At 40.0% G+C, this 22512-nt stretch overlaps 1 protein-coding gene across 2 annotated transcripts in view; it reads left to right on the forward strand.

Moving 5' to 3' along the window:
• Positions 1-22512, forward strand: part of SSH2 (slingshot protein phosphatase 2) — a 276663-nt gene that overhangs the window by 229421 nt on the left and 24730 nt on the right. For both annotated transcript variants that reach the window (XM_088477775.1, XM_088477774.1), the window contains 2 exons: positions 16684-16787; positions 19934-19998. In XM_088477775.1, the coding sequence (XP_088333901.1) occupies positions 16684-16787; positions 19934-19998 (169 nt within the window). The remainder of the gene's footprint in view (positions 1-16683; positions 16788-19933; positions 19999-22512) is intronic.

Raw genomic sequence — 22512 nt, forward strand, 5'->3', positions numbered from 1 at the left:
ATTCTGCAATCTAGCCACTGGGACACTAATCCATTGTGGTTTGATATTTATTGTGATAAATATCTGCCATGGATTGTGTCGGGAACCATTTATTTAGAATAATAATTTTCTATATAGAATGGTTACCTTCTGCGGTTTCTGTTGAAGCATTTTGGAAAGAAATTGAGTAATAATAGAAAAATAAAACATCCTCATTAATCGGGTCTGTTTGAGTACTGAAAGACCTTGAATGAAATGCTTAGCTCAGCAGAGCTTCCAAGATCATGTCAAGAGCAGTCATAGACTATATACTGTACTGTGTTTCTACTGCAAGCAACAACCTTATTTCTGCTACGTCTCTTGGTAGGCTAAATGTCACAATGACAAATGAGATTGCAAGGGACATGTCAGGACCTCATATTAGCCAGGGGGGCTTTGTAAAGCTATCTGCCTTTCACTGCACCTTATGTAAATGATATATACAGTGTGAAACTTTTCCACTTCATGTAAAATATGAATAGTGAGATGGTCTTCTTTTATCATGTTAATGCTATTGTATGTTTTTTTTCTTTCTTTAAGAAAACTTAGTTTTTTATATAATAACCATTTTATTCATAAAATAATATGTGTAAACACTAACATTATTTAGTAGACCTATACATTCAATTTCATATATATTCTATCCATAAAATCATTCAAGGTAGAATCATACACCTGCTTTAAAAATTAGCACTAACAATTGGATCATTTCCTTGCCACGGAAATAAAACAAACACAGTACCCGCTGGCAGAAAGATTTTGTTGCTTGACAGTAAAGATTATGTCTGGTGATCGTCCAAAATAAGCAGGTAGACACAACAGAGGCACTTTGCAGTGTTCAGTAGAGCCACATCAAAGAAGGTCCTAGTTGTTGGTAGTTCAAAGTAGATGTTGCAAGGTAATTAGCTGCACAGTGTCTTATTTATACAGCAGTATAGTATATGCCTGTGTTTTACCTCCATACCTATTATCTTATTTTCCTCAGGCGTGCGAGCAGAAACTAACAGGTAACTTTCTATGTGGAAAGCATTACCTCAAGTGCGAAGTCTAGCAGACCGTTACTCATGTCCTGTGTTTACCTAACAAGTCGTCACACAGGGCACGTCAGTAGTTGGGACACAGGATATAATCTGCCTTTGCTTCTGTTACATTTGACACTTATTTAGATGTTAATATTGCAGACAGCCTATGGATCTTGGATATGTACCCACTGTCCATACAAGAAAAAAAGACGTTTTGTGGGTGGAATACTTGTTCAGAACGAATGAGCAGCCATCGCCAAGTCACAAGGTGGTCTGTTTTGCTTATATCCCTATTTCGTAGGAAATTGTCTAAATTCCATATAGATTGTTCTGTTCAGTTGCTTTAATAATGGGAAGGGGGTGACTTGCACATTTTAGCATCCCTAGTAGACCAATACCTCCCACCCCACACACCTAACCTAATGATCGTTGTACAGGATTGACAGAGTTGAACTAATTCAATGCAAATAGTCCGTGTTTTGCTTTTACAGCTGTTTTACTTCTTCCCTGAAGGGTTATTGCAGATGGTAAATACTAAATTGTTTAACGTGCACAATAATCTACCTGGGGGGACATGTGCTTCATTTTGTCAAATGTAACTTCTTTATATTGATTTCGAAGGGGGGGGGGGTTTGTAAAGGTTTTTTTTTTTTTTTTTTTTGGTCTTTCCGACCGGTTAGGTGCTGAATGATTACATAAACATGACTGTCCTATTAACATCTGTTGTTCATGCCGGTAGCTGTGTTGCTAGCTCATTCAGTACTGCAGCTCAAGTACATGCAACTGTAGTTTCCAAGCTGATTATTAACAGAGTGGTTTGTGTTTTCAGCTCCTAGACTCCTGTAAACTGCCCCTAGAGAATATCTGTTACTGTATACGGTTTACTCGAATGCGGAAAATTCATAGAAAGATTGGGTTCCAGACTTTAATTTTTTGTTGGGTCCATAAAATAAAATACACAAAATAATGTGGCTGTTAAGAAACCTAGAAATGGTACATCATAAGCAAGTCAGATTGCAGGAGACAAAGGACAATGGGGGTAGGCTTCTATTCATTGTTGTCCAAACACTAAATATTCACATCACCTCACCCACATGTGGCAACAGCTTATACAAACCATTGTAATGTTCTGGATGCAATGTGCTGTTTTAGAACGTCACATCTCATCCATCAGCATCACAAGTTTTTTTGTATTTTTTTTTTGTCCTACCCCATAGAGCTGCGCAAAAAAATTGTAATGTCGGTACTACTGTTTTTGGGAGACATGTGCAGTCAAGCATGGCTGCGATGCTCAATGGCACATCACCAGCAATGGACCCCTCCTTAAGTGACTTAAGGTGAATTCAGTTGTGTTCTTTATTAATACAGTAAATGTGTTTATGGACCAATCAATGGCATAGACATGCGGCCCTCCAGCTGTTGCAAGATGACACATTGCAGCATGCCCTGGCACAGCTTTGCTATTAGGGCATGCTAAAGCTATGGCAGGGCATGCTGGGGTGTGTAGTTCCACAACAGCTTGGAATATGGTATGGTCTTGAACACCCCTATTGTAGATGATAGATGTAACTTATCCCTTTGCTGGTGCGTTGAGTGTGGGTTTTGTTTTGTCGATTTCTCCAACTTCCGGACCGACAATATAGTGCATACACAGACAATTTAATAAACAACCGATTTATCGTTCGTCGTTTAAATCATTTCATCGTTAACTGTCGTTTGCTCTCCTAAGTCCATACCACATCATTTTGTCGTGCGTACACGGGACCTGAGTCACTACGGATCGCAATTCTGGTTATACGCATGCATCACAGTTGCTAATATCAGCGGTGCTATTTAAATGTTTGCGTTCACATCCTGACATAAGGACGCCCACTTCCCCTTACATCCGTATACTAGGGGAAAATAGCAAAACAATCGGTAACATTGGACCCATATGCACACTTGCACAAGCCCTGACCTTACATCGACCGATTGCGTGCGTATTAGCATCTGCGTTCCTTGATGAGTCATACCCACATTAAACGATATGTTGCAAATCGTTAACAATATCGCCTGATTGGGCTGCTTGTGCAGACAACGAAAGATGTCTTACGACATGCGGGAGCGCACATCGTGCATGATATAGTGCATACACAATACACGCTGTGAACGATGTATCGTACAATCCGGCCGATATCGCCTGGATCGTACCATATAACGTCTTGTGTGTACGCATCTTAAGGCAGATCTCAATAGAAATACTGTTAGCTGATGAGCACTTTTGCACTATAGTTTAAAATTTAAATTGTTAAAATTTGCTTCAGTTGCGTTATTACATCGCATTGAGTGAAATGTGGTAATAGTATATCGTTCAACCACACAGTTGATGGAAGCTTTGCCCATTCTTGGCTAGAGAGCCTTTGGCCCTAATCTTCCTAGAACCACAGATTCTGAGAAATGATTCCAGCTGATCCCCACCATTGTTCAGGCAGCTTAATGGAGGGATAATGGGAACTCTGCAGGCCGCTGACGGACTCCAGATTTATTGAGAGGGCAAACCATGACGCATTGTTTTACCTTTGTCCTTTTTCTGCAGTTGTATGAAGGGGGTAGGGGAGATCCTTACTATCTGTGAGCTGGATCAGCTTAGTTAATTGGTTTTACAAGAAAAAAAAAACACTATACAGACTGAGGAGTTTGCAAGGTTTAATAGTTTTTTGTTCTGTCTTGGACTTCTGTGCAGTATTGGAGCAGTGTTAATTTTATGGTATGCAATTAAAAACTCCTGATGTGGACTGATCACCTGTACATTACTGTGAAAATTATTTTGACAGCTGAACCGATATTCAGGGAGCTAGACATATCATTGAGGTATAAGTACCTCTGTGATGTCTCTGGTTCTCAAGCTGGATACACATTAAACGACTTATGTCGTCAACGTTTTACCCTGAACACATTGTGCAATTTTACCAATGACCAAGCGATATACCGTCCATCCTTAACAATATATCATTTGCTTGCCAAAACACTTGACGACTATCTTAAAGATTTCTGCTAAGTTTAAATAGGAGGCTGTACTATGAGACACAGATGCATTCACAGATCATTGAGATTCGTGCATGCATCGGTGTATAAGCTTGTAAAGTGTTAAACACAAATTACGTGGGGTCCCCCCCTAAAAGCACAACCAGCCCCGGAATTTTCAGAGCCAGTCCTGGGTGTCTAAAGACGGGGGACAAAAGACATATAGGGGTCCCCTGTATTTAACACAACAAGCACTGGGCCGGTCCTGGTTTTGGAAATACAGGGGACAATAGAAGTAGGGGTTCCCTGTATTTTCCATAACCAGCACTGGGCTCTTTCTAGCAGAAGTGTAATGCCACAGCCGGGGGAACACTTTCACTGGGTCCCCCGGATCCCTGGGGAGGTGGGGACCCCCCAATAAGGGGTCCCCCTCTCCAGGGTACCCCAGGCCTTGGCTGATAGGCATCCACCATTGTCTTAAAACAAAAAATGAAAAGTCACGACCCACTAACTTAGTACCATCCTCTAAGGACGGTAGTTCCCGAATGACAGCTCAGCCGCGGCATTTCTCTATAGAAATGCCTAGGCTGAGCATTCCTTGGCTGAGAGTTGAGCCTCCGCGTCTCACAGCCAATGAACGGTTCCCTCCGTTGACTTCAAAGGTTACGTGTTGTGATAGTGTACACACTGGACGATATGAACGATTTGTCTAGTGTGTAGGGGCCATTAGTTAACTGATGAATAATGGTTCAGCCTGTAAAATGGCAGCCTCCACTGTAACAATGTGGACACGTAAATTTTAAGTTTTAGGCTCCACACTGAAACATCCTCTGTCACCAAGTAGTATGTTTTAGTATTTCCAAGTAGTCTTCTGTGTCATTTCTTAAATCTTAGCTATCCTCTAGTTCCCGGTCACAGTTACAAGACCCTATATATAGTCAGAGGGTCATGAAAAGGAAAACAAAGTTCTGTTGAAGTAGGTAATTGGGCATGGTTGTGGAAAGCTGATACGATCTTCATGGTTTATTGGTTATTTTGAATGCTCTACACTTAAGGAGAATTTCAAGACACAGAATGGTTTTGATCCAGTCGTCGCCTTTGAGTAAAGTAAACAATCTGTATGCTGCTATCCTGCATAGGAGCTAAAAAGTGTACAGGTAACAAATATATTGCACATCTTGTAATCTGAGTTTAGTCGCACCTTAATATTTTTAGTACAATTATGTGAATGTCTCTAGAATCAGCATGCGTACAGTCTGTTACTTCATGCCAGCTTCTGGTTTGCTGTAGCACAAAGATGAAAGCTGGTGAGTTTTTCGACATAATTTCCAAGTAATGGAGACTATTCACTTGTTAATCTGTGGCTATGATAAAGTAATCAGTGGTTATCCATGCTGATTCTATTTACTGTGAAATGTAATACCGTATGCTGTACATGGGAAGATGCCTCTTATTTCTATTTTGCTTACTTGGAAGTCTGTTACGCCCAGTGTCTTTACAATACATCAGTCATGTCTGTGCAAAAAATATCTATAGAAAATATGAGACTATATACACCTGACACCTGTTTCAAATGAGTCTGCTTCGGTTTGCAACAGCTATTAAAGCATGCACTTTAATGTTGTATTGCAATTATTATTCAATTCTAAGGGTACTATATATAAAGGTGTTTGGTAAATGAATGCTGTGTGAGAGGCCCATCTGCAGAGGATCTTCTAAAATGAGACGAGTTGATGTGGCTAGAATCTCCCAAGACCTTATGCTTGTGACGCTATAAAGAGCATGTAATTGATAGAACCTGACTGTGATGCTACACATACCGTTTTTCAGTACTTATTCGGTATTCATCTTGTCCTCCCGTTCACCAGGGCAAGACAGCCCACTGCCTAATTCAGACAAAGTCATTGAGGGCTTGGTTCTTTTTTCAGCTGGGAAGTTCTGGGCATACCACAGCTAAATATAGTGTTCTCTGCACTTGACTAATATGGAAAGGGACAGTATATTGACCTTAGCACATCCCAACGATACAGCTTACAGTAGACACCCTGTCTCTTTCATTAAACTGTTTTATAAACCATCTGAAAGCTGATGAAGCTGTAAAGCCACCACAGTGGTTACATTCACTAAGAAAGTTTCAATCTTTTATTGTAAAGGAAAAAGTATTGAATGTGTTCTGTATATATTATGGTATTTAATTGAGTTGTTTGTTTAAGTGGTAGTTCATGTGTAATTCCTTACATGAAGAAGAAGCTGCATTGGACTTGGTGTTTTTTGTGCCTTTTTATAAGGTTTCTTTTGCTGGCAGGGGGTACAGTTAAGAATTATCATTTTCATTCCCTGAGCTCTTGTCCATGGTTCCAAATGTCCATTATGGCAGCGTTTCCTAACACCAATCCTCATGAAACTCTAAAATAGGGTAAACACTGATAGATATTGCCCGTGCCCATACTGTAGGGACTAGCGGTGAGTGACAGCTCAACTGGGCGGGCAAACTTAGATGCCCGTCTAGTTGTGACTTCATGCTCGAGACATCAGGCGGACGATTGGTAAGTGTGTACCTCACCTAGGTAAACCTGGTGTGTACCCAGATTAACAGTGCATGTTTTAAAGATTATCTAGCTGGAGCACAGGTGTGTTAATTTACTGACAATAGATTTACGGGTGGTACTCATTATTCCTGAGTATACCTTGAAAACAAGCACTTTTAGGGTTCCTTGAGGCAGAGTTTGAGAAGTCTGCTATACAAGCTGTTACTGCATGACATCCTGATTACTGTAATGGAGATATTCACCCAGAACAAGTGCCTATACAGATGTGCACTGCTACATCTTTGTCGATCGCGTTACAAACGTGCGCACGCATCACGCCATGCGATTACCAGCAGCATACGCTATGCATTGGCGCGCACTGTGATCGCACCATGCATTTTTGTGGCGGTGCGGGTGCAAGTACAGTGCGCGTATCCACTCACGGGCACACTCCTCGCGCCATGCGTGGATCGCAAAGATGTAGCAGGACACGTCTGTATGGAGCATAGCAGTGGGCACAAATCTACATAATATAAAGTGGATAGACCCTTCACTATGGGGTCAAGTCGATGTTGATATAGCGCCGTACATTGCTTTGTTATACAACTGCATACTTATTACGAAACAATATACATGACTGATTTTTGCATCCATTCCTAATTGACGCCTATGGATTAAACAGTAGTGTGTAATTACTGGGACCTAGCTTTTGATCACTTTTGTAGTAATAGAGCTCTTTGGGAGCGATTCAATTCAGCATGCTGTTAGCCCAACTAAAGCATTTTTTCTTGCACCCTCCTGAGGGTGCGAGCAGAAATCTAACTAAAGTGCTGGCCGCATTGCTGTTTTCCAGCTTAGAGCAGCGCTAACAGCCTTGCGACCGACACTTTTTAGTAGAATGCCGGTTAGCGCGACGTAACACCCAGCTTATTGGTACGTACACACGTTATGACTTTTATGAGCGATTTGAACGATATCGTTATCGTTCATAATGTTCACTTTTTTGCAGTCACCAACCTGACCACGACCAACGATGCGCGTTCCTGCATGAACGATATTGATTTCTATGGTCTTTCATACATGCAGGCCAACTTGGACGATTTTGTAAAAATTTTCCTGTAAAAAGATAGATATTTCAGTGAAGCTATTATAGATATCTATCAGTGTGTACAACCAAAATAGGCTTGCCCTGCACTACAGAAAGTTGGAGGGAAATCTATCAACGATATCTATGGTTGTTCAAGTTGTTCCGTGTGTATGCAGCATTAAGCTGGCCACACACTAGACCAACTTACATCCAACCAGCCAACTTGTTGATTGGTTGGAATGAAAATCTGGTAACGTATGGGAGTAAATGATGATCAGTAATTTGCTCCTAAATGACAGAAAACAGATGTAAATGGTCGGTCAGACAAGTTTGTTAAATGTTTGATCTAAACAATTTGTTCAAACAACAGTTTTAGTTCATTTTCAGGCGTTTGGGAGCAAATTGCTGATTGTTATTTGCTTTCATTCCTTACCAGATTTTCATTCCAACCAATCAAGTTGGTCTAGTGTGTGGCCAGCTTAAGTCACGCTAACCTCCATTCTCCGACTTAGGCCCGTTTTCACTTTGAGGCAAAAAGCCGTTTTCGCGTGTTTTTGGCGGAAACTTTTCGCCAATGACTTCATTTCGCCTATTTTGACTTTACTCCGTATTCAATTTGGAAGACTTTTCGCCTAGGCGGAAAGTCAATGCAATGTAATAGGCGAAAAAGTTTCGCCTATGAATAGCAGGCGGAAAAAAGGGCAGAATTGGGGTTTTGGGGTGCAACGTTGCGGGAACCCCCGTGCAGCCTTCAGGCAGTCCCCTCAAAGGTAATCTGTAATTTAAAAAAAAAAAAAAAAGACTTAAGAACATCCTAAAAAAAATCACTTTGATTTTAGGGGCTGAAAAAAATATTGGGGGACAAAGTTAAAAACTAGCTAACTTGACTCTGGGGGGGTTCCCAAGTATGCCCCAGGTGTTTTGTTTTTTTTCATTGCAGGGGCTTGCGGCAGGTGGATTTTTCACGATTTTTTAAACTTAACTTTACCAACTTTAAAATATGTTGGCCCCTATTTTGAAGTACCCCAAATTTGCTGGGATAAGTTATTTTCTGCAAAGAAAACCTCCTGAATACTATTCTGCACCACTTATACAAAAACGCTATTTACCAGCTATTGAGCCTGTTTAAAAACTCCAAATACCTTCAGCAAGCCAAATCGGGGGGTACCATAGGAACCCCCTTGTCAGAGCATCTTTTGGGGGGTGTCAGGCTGATTTCCCCAAATCTGGCATTACTTTCCGCTTTAAGTTTCGCCGGGTCCCGTTTTCACGTACTTTCAAATTGATTACGGCGATATGCGGGCACGCACGCGATACTTTTCCGCCTGCAAAACAGGCGAAGTAGGTGAAAAGTCCGGGGAGGCGAAAAAGTATCGCGGGTCCGCTCAAATTAAATACGGCTCTTAGGGTCGTATTCAATTAGCGGTGAAAACGGCCGGGTTTTTTGCCATTGGCAAACTGCCGTTTTTCAACAAACAGGTGATATTTTCACAAAAAACAGGCGAAAATGCAATTGGCAAAAAAAAAATGCAAATCCCTATTTTTGGCTAAAAATTTGGGGATTTCTTTCAGAACCCTATGGACCCTTTTGAATCTCTCCAGGAACTCCTTCCCGGCATTGAATTGCCCCCTTTATATTGTTGGTAATGGAATGGCCACACTTGTTGTAAATTTAGTTTTCAGTTAAGCAGGTTCAACATTGTGGATTTGCCCAATCAAATTATGTATACAGATTGGCTTAGACGGACTATTAATATCTGTCCATTGCCACTGAGGTGATGACTTGACCAGGTTCTGTGCAATCTTGCATATCTTTTTCATTCCGGCAAGTGTGACCACAGATCTGGATGTTTGACTGTAGAAAAACTACTTTTGGCCTTTGTTGGCATACAAAAAAATAAGTATACAAATTTCCTAAATCATGTAATTTGATCCTCTGACATCTGTGCAGCGCTCATTATAATGTTAGTAATTAGCAGTGAACAGCCAGTAAACCCATCGTTTATAGGATTGTATTATTCACAACGGTAAAAAATTATTTTTTTTTTCATTGGACCGCTGTAGAGCGATTTTCCCTATGTGAGCTCTAGTTTTGTACTTTATGTACTCAAAGAATAATAAATTCTCATCATGTCACTAAGTTGGTTTGCTAAATAACCACATTTCATGAAAATATCTGTAGATCTTACTGACTTCCCAGACAATACATTACATATGCCAGTTGTATATTGTTCGTAATGTCTTTTATGAGTGGCTTGTATTGAAACATGTGACCTGTTTTTTTTATACTCCAGAAAGATTTCTCAACTCCTTACAGACAGCTGTTTTTTGTGAAAGAGTTGCCCTGTTTACAGATGCAGAACATCTTAATGTCTAGGCTTTAAAAATAGTAACATAGCAGGAAGGACTTGGATAGAGTTTAGTACTTGTAGAGGCAGCTGATATGTGGGGAGAAAACATATTTCTGAGAGTTCCGGGCAACTATTTACTAGTGATCACTTTAGGACATAGACAGTGATGTCACTGGCTCCTGGTGAATTGATAGGCTATTATTTTATTTCCTGTTTAGGAAATATCTGTCTATACTTTGTACATCATGCGTCAAGTAAGTCAGTGCTGAATATTGAATGGATGGGCCACATTCGCATGACCTCAGGAGGAAATACAGCAGAAGTGCATATTTGCATCTTGACTGTCCATGCAGAGGGTTATTAATGCAAATTTAAAAACAAAAGAACATGTAGGGAATAGACTGGCTGCTTTTTCATATAGCTCCACATAGTATTCAGCTTTATTTTTAAACTGCAATTTAGCGTTGAGCTATGGCACAACTCCTCCCCAACTCTATATCTTAATGCAACATGGATTTGCCACAGTGTAAAACGTGCTCAGGTGCACAATTTTTAGCTGAACTAATCATGCACTAAGGGTGTCTATGTATTAATAATCACGGTACTGCCGCAATTAACGGTCCAACTCGCCAGGGATATTTTCATTTTGAATCAATATCTTTGCTAAGTACTACCATAACTGCTGTCCCTGCGAGTTATATCCCCAGCATTTAGGAGAAGTCTCACTTCTGTGAAAGACTTCCCCCAGGGAAAGCTGACACTGCACATGCGCACAACGTCAGCTACTAGAGCTGGCTACGGGCTGTGAGAGATCAAAAGATCTCTCTCCGTCCCCTGGAGAGCCCATAGAGATTTCTGTATCTTTTGCATTGTGCTATTAGTACATAGGATCGATGCATAAAATCCGCTTGATACATAGGCCTAGTGGAAAGGCAACTTTTTTTTTGTTTGTTTTGCATTTTTCTAACATGCATGTCTAAAGGGGCCTACCCATTAAGCGACCTGAAAAACTGTACGTCTAGCATTCAGTCCTTCAGGTCGCCGGGTGCGGTGACCGCACTGAACGTCATTCAGTACAGGAGACCGACCTATCTGTGAACATGTGGAACCTGACTATCGTCGTCAGGTTGACTGGCATGTTCCACAGATAGTCGGGGTTGGCAAGGACCCAGCGGGCACGCGCATCGCTGGCCCTTGGTGGCTATCCATTAGACATCTTTATGAACGTTCCAACCAAAACCACCTGGTTTTGGTCGGATCGTTCAAAAAGTCGTCTAATGGATAGGCCCCTTAATACTACATTTTATTGTACGCTGACACCTATTTATTTTTACACTGCATTTTAGAATAGATCTAGGCCAAAATCAATACCACATTAATATTCCCCCACAACAGGCTGTACATTTTAGATTCTGTATATTAGATTTATGTAGCTAGTAAGCAGTATGTTCTATGTCACAAGATGAGTTTGTGCTAGTTTTCAAATTTTGCATCACAGTTAAATATTTGAGGCCAGCTGCTGTGTCTTTTACAACTGAGTTCACATTGGTTCTCATTACTCTAGAATAGATAACATTTGTACTGTATTGGCTGCCTTTGTAGAAGAACAGGTACAGCCCATGTCTACCTTATTACTCACAATTCTGTTTTAGGTCCGTAACTTGTACAGTATGGGACCATGAACTACAGGACTGTGCATGATTTAACAAACTCCTTTAATTTCATTCACTGAAACCTCCATGATCTGCCCACCCCAGTTTCTGCTTTTAACGTGAAAGAGTTAATGTACAGAGCTGCCCTCTCTAGTCTTGCGCACATGCTGAGGTCTTCGGTTCACAGATGTTTCATGAAAATATACATTTTTACAGAACATGTTCCCACGCTCCAGTATTCTGCTGTTTCCTAATCTCTGCACAAATGTCTGTCCATTCATAATCCACCCTTATCACAGAGGGCCTCTTCAATTTCTGTTAGTCACCATTTTTGTTTATTTTGTTTTTAAGTTGATTTAGTCATTTTAAAATATCCTTAAAATACTAACATTTTTCTAGTGGTTTTTTTTTTTTGTTTTGTTTTAGCAATTATTATTTTAACAAATGATATAGACATGAATCACTTGCCGTCGATGTAGGCAGCCGTTTTGTTGGTGAATCAATCATAAGACTACAACCAGCGCTGTGATTTGGTTCCTAGTGAACCAATAATGCCATAACCTAGAAATTTTTTGTTTAGTTTACAGAAGCGCTTCCTGCACAGTGTAGGTAAGATGTTTAATGATGGGAATAGCTGCCATATTTTATGAAAGTGAAATGGAAGAGCATTTCCAACATAGAGAGACGCCAAATAGTTTTAATAATTTAACGATTAAGTTGTTGCCATGTTTTTTGTGGACTAACTGGATGCTAAAATCCTTTGGGCTGCTGCAGAATATAACAATGTTATCTCCAGAGGTATATTAGATTTGTGTCGAATTTTAACTCTTAAAACAAGAAAAATATTTAGCCAAGAGGAAATTGATCTTACTGTAAACTAGTGAAAAGTTCAGGCAGACCGCAGATTAAATAAATTAGGAACTCTGGTTCGTTTTCAAAACCTGCAAGTACTATAATGATGTAAAAACCATACAATCATCTGCTCATGTACTGAATTTGTGCTTCTGGATAAAATACTCTTCCGAATTCCATCTGGGACCTAGTGATATTGTCCAGAGTCGTCTTCTGACACAGGAAGAGCCCCGATTTCCAGGCCAAAGGAAGGTGACGAAATGAGACTTATAGCAAGTTATCCTTTAGAGGGGAAGCAGACAGATACACTGCTTATCTTCATTTCTGCATAAACACAAACTGGTTTCTCACGCTACCTTCCTTGTTTTACAGAAAACATTGAGCATATTCAGTTATGGAGCAACACTTGAGGTTTCTTTGCAGATGACGTTACATCTCCAACTTTTAGACCTATTAATTTATATAGCGCACACATTATGCTGCGTTTTACAGAGAACATTTCAGTCATTCACATCCGTTCCTGCCCCAGTGGAGCTTACAATCTATATTCCTGTCACATGGACACACGCACACACTAAGGTTCATTTTTTTTTGTCAGAGGCCAATTAACTTACCAGTGTCTGTTTGGAGTGTGGAGACCAGAGCTCCTAGGGGAAACGCACGCAAGCATATGGAGAACATATAAACTCTGCACATAGTGACTTAGCCAGGAATTGAATCTCAGGGCTGAGAGGCAGTAATGCTAACCACTACAACCGGTTTGTGATACAGGAATGAGATCTAGGATTAATTACCAGAAATCTGTACATATTAAAAATCATATATGAGAACTGCCTACTGTGAGTGTATTTTAGGGCTCATGTACTAAAGTGCATTGAACTAACACTACCAGTCACACTCTTGCTTTCATTGTACCGCTATTTACATGACAGCTGTTAGGTGTGAAATATGGACTTGTCTTCAGCAACCACACTACAATATTGGTAAAGTCGTTGTGTGGCGTGAAGTGACACATACAGGTAACTTAGTGCCAACGTGGTGCTCACTAGCCTCCTCTTCAGACTTGGGACCAGATTCAATTAGCCTTTGAAAACTTTCCGCACTAAAATATATCGTACAGTACTATCGTATGTGCGAAAACTACATAGACCAAAATCGGCAAACTGTTTTCACCATCTCAGAGCAGTTGTGCAAAATCCCTATTTTTGTTTAAAAAATGTGGGGACTTGGGGAACTCCTTGTATACTCCCCCTAATGCTAAAATAGGCAAATATAATTAGTTACCTTAATTCGGCCAATAATGACTTGAATTAAAAAATGAATTGTAAAGCGTTTAAAGTAGTGGGTCTGGTATTTTGGGGGGCTGTATGGATGGGACATGTTTTAAATATTGCAGGTTACTGCACCAAGTGCATTAACATTTTTTATAAGTGCACTTCTTTGACTCAAATATACTTGCACCCATTTTAATGTACCCCCCATTTTTAACTGCAGCAATTATTTTGTCCAAAATAAAATAGCTTTTTATAATTTTAACACGCATATGCAAATATGCATGTTATAGCCATTGACACAAATTAAGAACCACAAATATTTTTATTAGGGCCACTAATAAAATAACCTATGTAGGTTACCTATTTTAAGGGGTACAGACAATTTCCCCAAATTCACCTGTACTTTTCACTGGTTACTCCAAGAACCGTTTTCGTTCAAATGCGTATTCGCGGTTTTTGTAATAGGATAGTGTGAAAAACAGGAGCGCGCATAGACAAAACACGTGAAAATATTTCACCAAAATGTGCAAATTGTGCGAAAACTTCTCTAAGTGTTTGCGTCTAATTGAAATCCCTTAAGCTGCATACACATGTAAAGATTTTCTGTCCAATCATCCATCTAGTTGATTGGTTGGAATGAAAATCTGGTAACGTATGGGAGTAACTGATGATCAGCAATTTGCTCCTAAATGCCAGAAAACAGATGAAAATGGTCGTTCAGACAAGTTTGTTAAATGTTTGATCTAAACAATTTGTTCAAACAACAGTTTTTGTCCATTTTCTGGCGTTTGGGAGCAAATTGCTGATTGTCATTTGCCTTCATATCTTACCAGATTTTCATTCCAACCAATCAACTAGATGGATGGTTGGACAGAAAATCTTTACGTGTGTATGCAGCTTTAGACTTCTTTTTAGTTCAGTATTATCAAGGGTTCTCTTTTCACTTTATTTAAAGTCATGTACAGATTTTAAGAAGTTTTAAAAAAAAAAAAAAAAATATCCACTTTCCCTTCAAAGAATCATGGAATAAACCCTTACATTTTTTTTTTTTTTTTTTTTTTAGTTAAGGCTGTTTGAACAGTTTCTTCCTCCCTGTGTAACACAAAAAACACCACCTTTTAATTGTTCTGTGCAATATTTGATAGCAGGAAAGTTTTTAACTTGATCTTTATTTTATTTTTTTATCACACAGTCGGCCCTGTTATAGGGCCCATGTGCAGCATAGGCAATGCCTATCCTGGAGAGTGATTTGCGGTTTATGTTTTTATAGCAGTGTTGTCAGGTGGAAGGAAGACTCCCCAGCGACCTAATCGTCATCCTCCATCACTTCCTCACCAGCTGGTCAGATATAATGTAACAGCACTGATGGTTACAGCCTGGAAGCTGCTCACGTTATTTACCAGCACTAATAGTTTCTTCTTTCTTTTGAAATTATCTGCGGAAATGCATCATTTCTGGGCTGTGCCCATTGTGCTGTGGTTTGAACTGGGGGGGTCATGGGAACAGAGCTGGCACATGCTGCTGCATCGCTGCACCCAGGTGTTCTTTATTCTTTTTAAATAGGGAAGTTTGAAGTAAAGTGAAAAGTTTTATTTCTAGTTCTGTGGTATTACAAATTCTTACTTGGTACAAGAGCCAAAACAACCCATATTTTTTATTTTAATTTGGAGAAATAGAGAGAACCTATTCCCTTTGCACAAAACTGTCATTTATTGAGACGTTTTTATTGCTTCAGAATTCTTCTTAGGTGACTTTAAGTTCTATAGCGTGTGGTGGTTGTGCGGCTAAGATTATTTTCTGGTTGTAACACCTGCCGGGGTTTATGTAAGAGTGGTATAAATGAATAAGCATATCTGAGACGGATTCAGAGTGATTAGTAGAGAAAGGACTGTGACAGGCCCTTGTAACGCCAAAATCCCAGGCAGCTGCACTCCTTCCAGCAGAGCAGTTCAGGATTCAGGGCACCCCTTAAATACCAAACGTGCTGAAGCACGGTTCTGCCTGCTCTGCAACCACACAGTCGTCATCTGGGTTTAACAGACTCTGAGAACTGTCATGTGTGTATTTGATTAGTGTAGATGTGGCTGTACATGCATACGTACTTTAGAAGTGCTCTTTGAGCTTATTCACTGTCCGCAACATGATCTTACATCACTGCTAATTTGTCTGCCTCTTGTATTTAATTTCAGTTTTTTTTATACACCTTTTTTGAAAAACCTGTGTAATACCATTTTGGCACTTTTTATGTGCAATAATTGTAGGAAATAATATGGGAGTTGAGAATAGGGCCTGTAACTTTACAGGTATCGGTGTTGTCTGTTTCCATAATGGATTGGTTACCATTTTGCACAGTATTTGCCAGCCTGGGTTATATTGGTTATTACTGGTGTACTAAGTTTAGTCCGACTGATGTGAGGGAAAAACCTAGTTCCAGCATCTGACCCCAGTGCGTAGCGCTGTGTTCTCACACTGGTTGTACTGCCTGGGGAATCCTCACACGCAGGTGCCAGCACGCTCTCAGAGAGCAGGTGTTCAAAGTTAGGGAGAAAAAATATATATTTAAACATTGATTGAATTCCAGTGATTTTCTAACCCTTTTGCTGCCTTTTGATGTCTCAATTGTTTTATATATTGCTAAAAAAAATTGTTTAGAATTGAAAAGATTCCCATAAGTGGCATATACACAAGAAAGATCAATTTATAGTCTAAATAAAGTGGCATTTGGAACAAGGAATATCACGTCACTGGAGGATGCTTTACTGGTAATATGACTTGTAAACTGTCTATTTGAGGAAATAGAGCTGCTGTTCATGTTAAATGACCATTACATTGCAATGTTAATGCATTGAGTCTTCATATTCAAGTATTAATTGAATAAAAATTGCTTTTTTCACAGTATCAGTGAAAGTTTCCTGACAGTGAAAGGTGCTGCTTTATTCCTTCCGAGGGGAAATGGATCGTCTACCCCAAGAATCAGCCACAGGCGTAACAAACATGCAGGTAAGCATTGCAGCCTCATTGATTTTAAATGTATTTAACAGATCTGGCACTATTGTTGTTAAAAGTAAATTTTATTTGCTTGCCCAGTAACTGCCCTACTCCTTTCAGCTATGGTGAGCGCATCGGGGCTCAAGTACAATGGTCTGCTCATGAGGTGACTTGTGACGGGGGAGGAAGGATTGGGGGAGGGTAGAAATAGACTAACATAAGTGTGCTTTTAGGTGATAGTAATACTGCTTCCAATGTCTCTGCCTGTAGACTGCAGTTCATCCAGAAAAGGATTAGTAGAATTATAATGTGAAAGTTTAGAACAACCTCTTGGTTCAAAACAGGTTTTACAAGCTGGCTTTTCTTGTATTATTGTCACAAATGAATATGCTTCAGGTACGCTGGTTCAGTATTGTAGATCGTCATGCAACAATACCAGATGCAGTGGAAAAATACAGCCTATGCTAGAGGCGTCTGGTAACGGCTGCTCACAACGCTCTCACAATATATATATTTATATACTAGGACTATAAAGCCAGGGATGTGCTCGCTCTGTAGGGCAAATGTGCTATCTGTTTGTGTTGTCATTAGTCTATAAATAGCTAAACATTATGCTTAAAGTATTCTCCCCAGGGAACCTCATTTATCTGTGTATTTACATACATAAGGAACAGCTCCTAGGTAAACATTAGCAGTTATTCATAGACTGCCATCTAGTGTTCAAATTACAATGAGAAATGACAATGTTTGTTACCGCCTAGAACTCTTACGATAATAGCCCCTTTGAACGTTTTATCCTCTTGTTAAAAATAGTTTTTTGCTGTAATGATAATGCTCCTATTTTACAGGAATTTAACCTGTGAAGAGTTGTAAGCAAACATATACACATTGAAAACGGCTTGTGGAACAAACTAATCCATCCATTTCATAATATAAGCAAGGTCTTCTTTATATAACAGCAGTAGGTAATGGCCGTGAATGGACCCAGACCATCCGGGTGCCCTCTTTGTTCCCCAAACGTAGCGCTCAATGTGAACACTATGTTCATAACATGGAAGTACCTGAGCAATCTGGCCTTCAGTAATGTTGCTGGGAATTTCTTAGATCTATGGGGGATATGGAAACTTGCCCATTTAACTTTGTCACCGGCTCATACAAAAATGCACAAGTGTCCATAGAATTATTGTAATCCAAAAAATGATACAGGTGGTGCTCGCTGCCAATGTTTTGCTTTATTATCAACTTCTACCTGTATGATTAGTATAGACGGCTACATCATACCCGTGTGCAAGGCCTCCTCGCATTTGTTCCTGTACAGTATAACTGTCAGACCTAATATAGAGTACATGTATTTGGTATCCCTACACTTGGACGACTTGGCTTATTATATTACATTTTGGAATAAATATTTGGGGTAGTATTTGAAAAATTAGCAACTTGTGTGGAAGATATCCAAATTTTGCAAATATGATGAAAGAAAATAAACCTGTTGGACACCTATGAGAATGTGTCATGAAAGAGAAACCGTATGAAATTGGCCTTTGGACTATGGGCCTGATTCCGTACCGAGAAACCGTATGAAATTGGCCTTTGTGGACTATGGGCCTGATTCTGTACCGATCGCGGCTGTGATTTTACGCATGCAGCTTTACTGCGATGATATGCTAATCCGCTGGTAGACCTTACTCAGGAATTGCTAACCTCGTCGCACGCAGTGTGTACTCAAGCTGCGTATGGCATCGCAGTGGCTAATTTATACACACGCCTGCTACGGCGTTCAAACGCACTGGCACTCCTGCATTTCGCCGACCAACTGCCCCGTCACCACTCCCAAACGGTACTTCCTGTCAGTTAAAACTGCAATGGGTCTTCGTAGTCTCTGTGATTGCATTCCCAACCGCAGTGACTGGTTCACGCACTGCGATGCATACGCAGAAATTAAAAATCGGGCGATTGCGTGTGTAATCACAGCTGCGATTCTTGCTGAATCAGGCCTTAAGGCATTTTATTTGCTTGTTAAGTTACATCAACAAAATGTAATTATACTGGTCAAACCCATCCAGTCTGGAAGTGGTTAAGTGAGCTGACTTGAGACGTGTTTAGCTCCTTTATGCCATTCATTGAGTAAAGGTGCCTACACACTAGATGACTCGCAAACCATGTAATGTCGTCAACTATTTCCCTTGATCATACAATATCATGCTTAAACTGTGCAATCTGACCAACGACCTTAATCTCGTTAACGAGATTGGCCGATCTTCCTGCATGTAGGTAAGATCTGAGGAAACACGCGGGACCGCGCTTCATTATCGTTCGTGGACACTACATGATTTGTCATTCTGATGAGTCGGAATCAGCCAAATTGTGCAAAATATTGTCTAGTGTGTTGGCACCTTTTTTAGCTCTGTACGCTATCCTACCAGCGATGTGATAGAAGTGCCTCAGACTGTCCACTATGTGGCCACACATCTAAAGGTGATCTGTCCAACCAGCCAACTAGTTGATTGGTTGGAATGAAAATCTGGTAAGGTATGAAAGCAAATGACAATCGGCAATTCGCACCCAAACGCTGGAAAATGGACAAAAACTGTTTGAACTAATTGTTTAGATCAAACATTTAACAAACTTGTCTGAACGACCATTTTCATCTGTTTTCTGGCATGTAGGAGCAAATTGCTGATCATCAGTTACTCCCATACGTTACCAGATTTTCATTCCAGCCAATCAACTAGTTGGCTGGTTGGACAGATAATCTTTAGATGTGTGGCCAGCTTTAGTCTGCTGCTGTCCAGTCTCTCTTGTACTCTAAAATGATAGGGGTAGTTGTTAGCTGGATACCCTGTGCAGATGCCTGCCATGACTCACGTGGTTCCTTTAGGATACATTGTGACTGTGTCTTCTGCCATGTGACCATGTGCTATTAAATCTTTCTGAGCAGCAGGAAATGCAAATTGACAAAGATTACAGCACAAATCCACATGTCCTTATGGCACATAAAATGAAGGTGCCAAACCTCCAACACCTGTAGGATTAACTAAAATGTCATCTGCATATGCTGGTATTGAGCAGTAACTAAATACAATTAGATTTGGTTTCATGTGTAATCATGCATAACAATCAATGACATCATAAGAAGTTTTATTTATTTATTTTTTCAGGGGACCTTCAACAACACCTACAGGCTATGTTTACACTTCTCCGCCCTGAGGACAACATTCGCTTGGTGAGTCTTGTGAATATGTCCTGGCACATAGTACTAGCATATAGGTGACCACCTTCATGTAAGCAGATGTCTATTAGCCAGCAGGAATCTCAGAGAGAGCAGATCTCCTGTACAGTGTATTCCCACTAAAAATGTCCTTTTTGCACATGTATGCTATCCCCATCTAGTAGATATATCAGGGTTTACTTGCAGTGGGCCCCTGCTGATGCTGCCCTAGCTATCTCTGCAATAGTTTATCAGACGCTGGCAGCCAACCAGCATTTGAGAATCAGAGTTGGAAGCTTTTGTTTGGATGTGCTCACCAGTTTCCTGGGTATAGAGACTGTGCGCAAAGGAAAGGGAAAAACTTCTTTATAATTTGCTAAGGTTTGTGTTTGCCTGACAGCTGGTTAATTGGTAAGTTACGTATTTGGCAATAGGTGAAGTTGCTCACGTCAGGCAATGACTAGTAATTATTATTGCACAATGAAAATTAATTTCTGGTTACTGGGTAGTAAATATTTGTGCTTAGGAAATTACACCTGTTCTTTTTGTGACAGTATATTATGAAAAATAAAGCGGCCATTATAATTACTAGTAACTAATTATACTTTTGCATTTTTTGTTTGTAAATGATCCCCACATATTTTTGTGATGTCTGAATATAGTTTTACATGGTCATCTGGTAATTTGTGATTACTTACTTATGCATAGGTTTAAAATGAAGTCTTATGTCTCCTAAGATTTACCTGAAACTTGGGAATGAGAGAGAACACCAATAAGATCTATGAGGGACTTGTTCATTAAGGTTTAATTCTTGCAGGAACTCTTGAAATGCCATTTAATTCATAAAACCTAGATATATATAGTCTAACCCCTAAAAGGTGTTTGGAATTACCCTGAAACGGTACTAGAATCTCTGCCTAAAGGGCGTAGACATCCATATGATATTCCCATATAAAATAACCAGCTTTGCAGTCTGACTCGCGTGTCTGCTTGTATCAGAGCTGTCACTGAGCGCTGCCCAAGGTTATTCAGACCTGTTTCCCTGGTGCACCCACTGAGAGATATTTCTGCCATCTTTACAATAGATAATGTTCAATACCAATTTTATTATGGCTCATTGTCTATTTTATGTGATGGATTGGCAGCTACTGGCACACTAGCCGTGTCTGAGTTATATGTGCTATTATTCATTGCTTCAGTGGTTGCCTGGGCATAATAGACAGTATAAGTAGGGAAAGATTAGCTATAATGAAGTAGTCATTGAAGTGCCATTAGGCTACGATTTTGAAAAGGTCCTCATCAACTGTGTGAGATGGAACAGTCTGTGAGCTGAGCCCATATGCAATCCATCAATTAGGTAGGGTCTAGTGATCTCGTTGAGGCATGACGTGTTCTCAGGAATATAGGTTCATTTCATAAAATGCTTGAAAAGAAGTATCTGTGTTTCTTGATTTGAACTATCACTTACATCTATCCCAATTAGTGTGTGTTGTAATCATAGTCATCCAGTAGCCACAAGTTTCCAATAATCTCTCTCTCCCCTCCACACTCATTGTATTTGCCAGCTGCAGTGAATTCAAACACTAATAGGGACTGTAAATGCTGCTCTTGATTATAATGATACTGAAAATACTTGGTTTACTTTCCTACCAGGCCTGCACTACATTTGGAGTTGTATAGAAGCTGACTAGAGCCAGGAACTTCTCACAAGTGGCATGGTTTAGCTGATTATTAGATGGGGTGGGTCCCTTCTGATTGTTAGGGTTAGCAGTTATGCTGAAGTGTGCCCATCACCTACCCATGGTGTGAGCTCAGTATTTGAGGATGCAGTCCGTCATAGCATTAGGTACTGGTGGCCTTGTTGTGTACCTAGCTCTCAGTGTATTCATGCATATTAGCTCATCTCACGCTTTGAAGCAGTCATTGTAAAGGGAAAATGCACCAGATAGTACTCAGTACTCATTTACTACATTTTCAGCAAATAATGAGTGTAGTTTATTTCAGAAACCTGGATATTTGAATTTTCTTTTCATTAAATTTGCCTAACACACACACAGGGATAGACAAAATAATGTAGAATTTAGGGGTCAGCATTGTCTTTTAAGCACCAGGGATGGTTAACTCCTGCTATACTGGCTGTTTTGCTTTAGCACAGTGAAATACTGTTTTAAAAAACTCGGTGGGCAACATTCCATTTTCATGTTTAAGTGGTTCTTGTCCCACAAAGGGGCTGCGCTTTACTTTTGTTTTTCATTTGCAAAGAAAGCATCAGATCCCTTTCTGACCAGATGTACTAAGCTCTGAAAGTGGTAAACTGGAGAGTGATAAACCACCAGCCAATCAGCTCCAAACTGTCATTTTTCAAACACAGCCTGTAACCTGACAGTTAGGTGCTGAGTGGCTGGTGGTTTATCACTCTCCACTTTATCACTTTTCAGAGTTTAGTACATCACCCAGATCACCAGTATGAAATGATTATGTAGCCCTAACAGTCTGTGTTAATCTGTGAGTGGCTGGTCAATCTGGTGA

This window comes from Taudactylus pleione, unplaced genomic scaffold (genome assembly GCF_031769625.1).
Source record: "Taudactylus pleione unplaced genomic scaffold, aTauple2 ptg000203l, whole genome shotgun sequence".
Classification (NCBI taxonomy): Eukaryota; Metazoa; Chordata; class Amphibia; order Anura; family Myobatrachidae; genus Taudactylus; species Taudactylus pleione.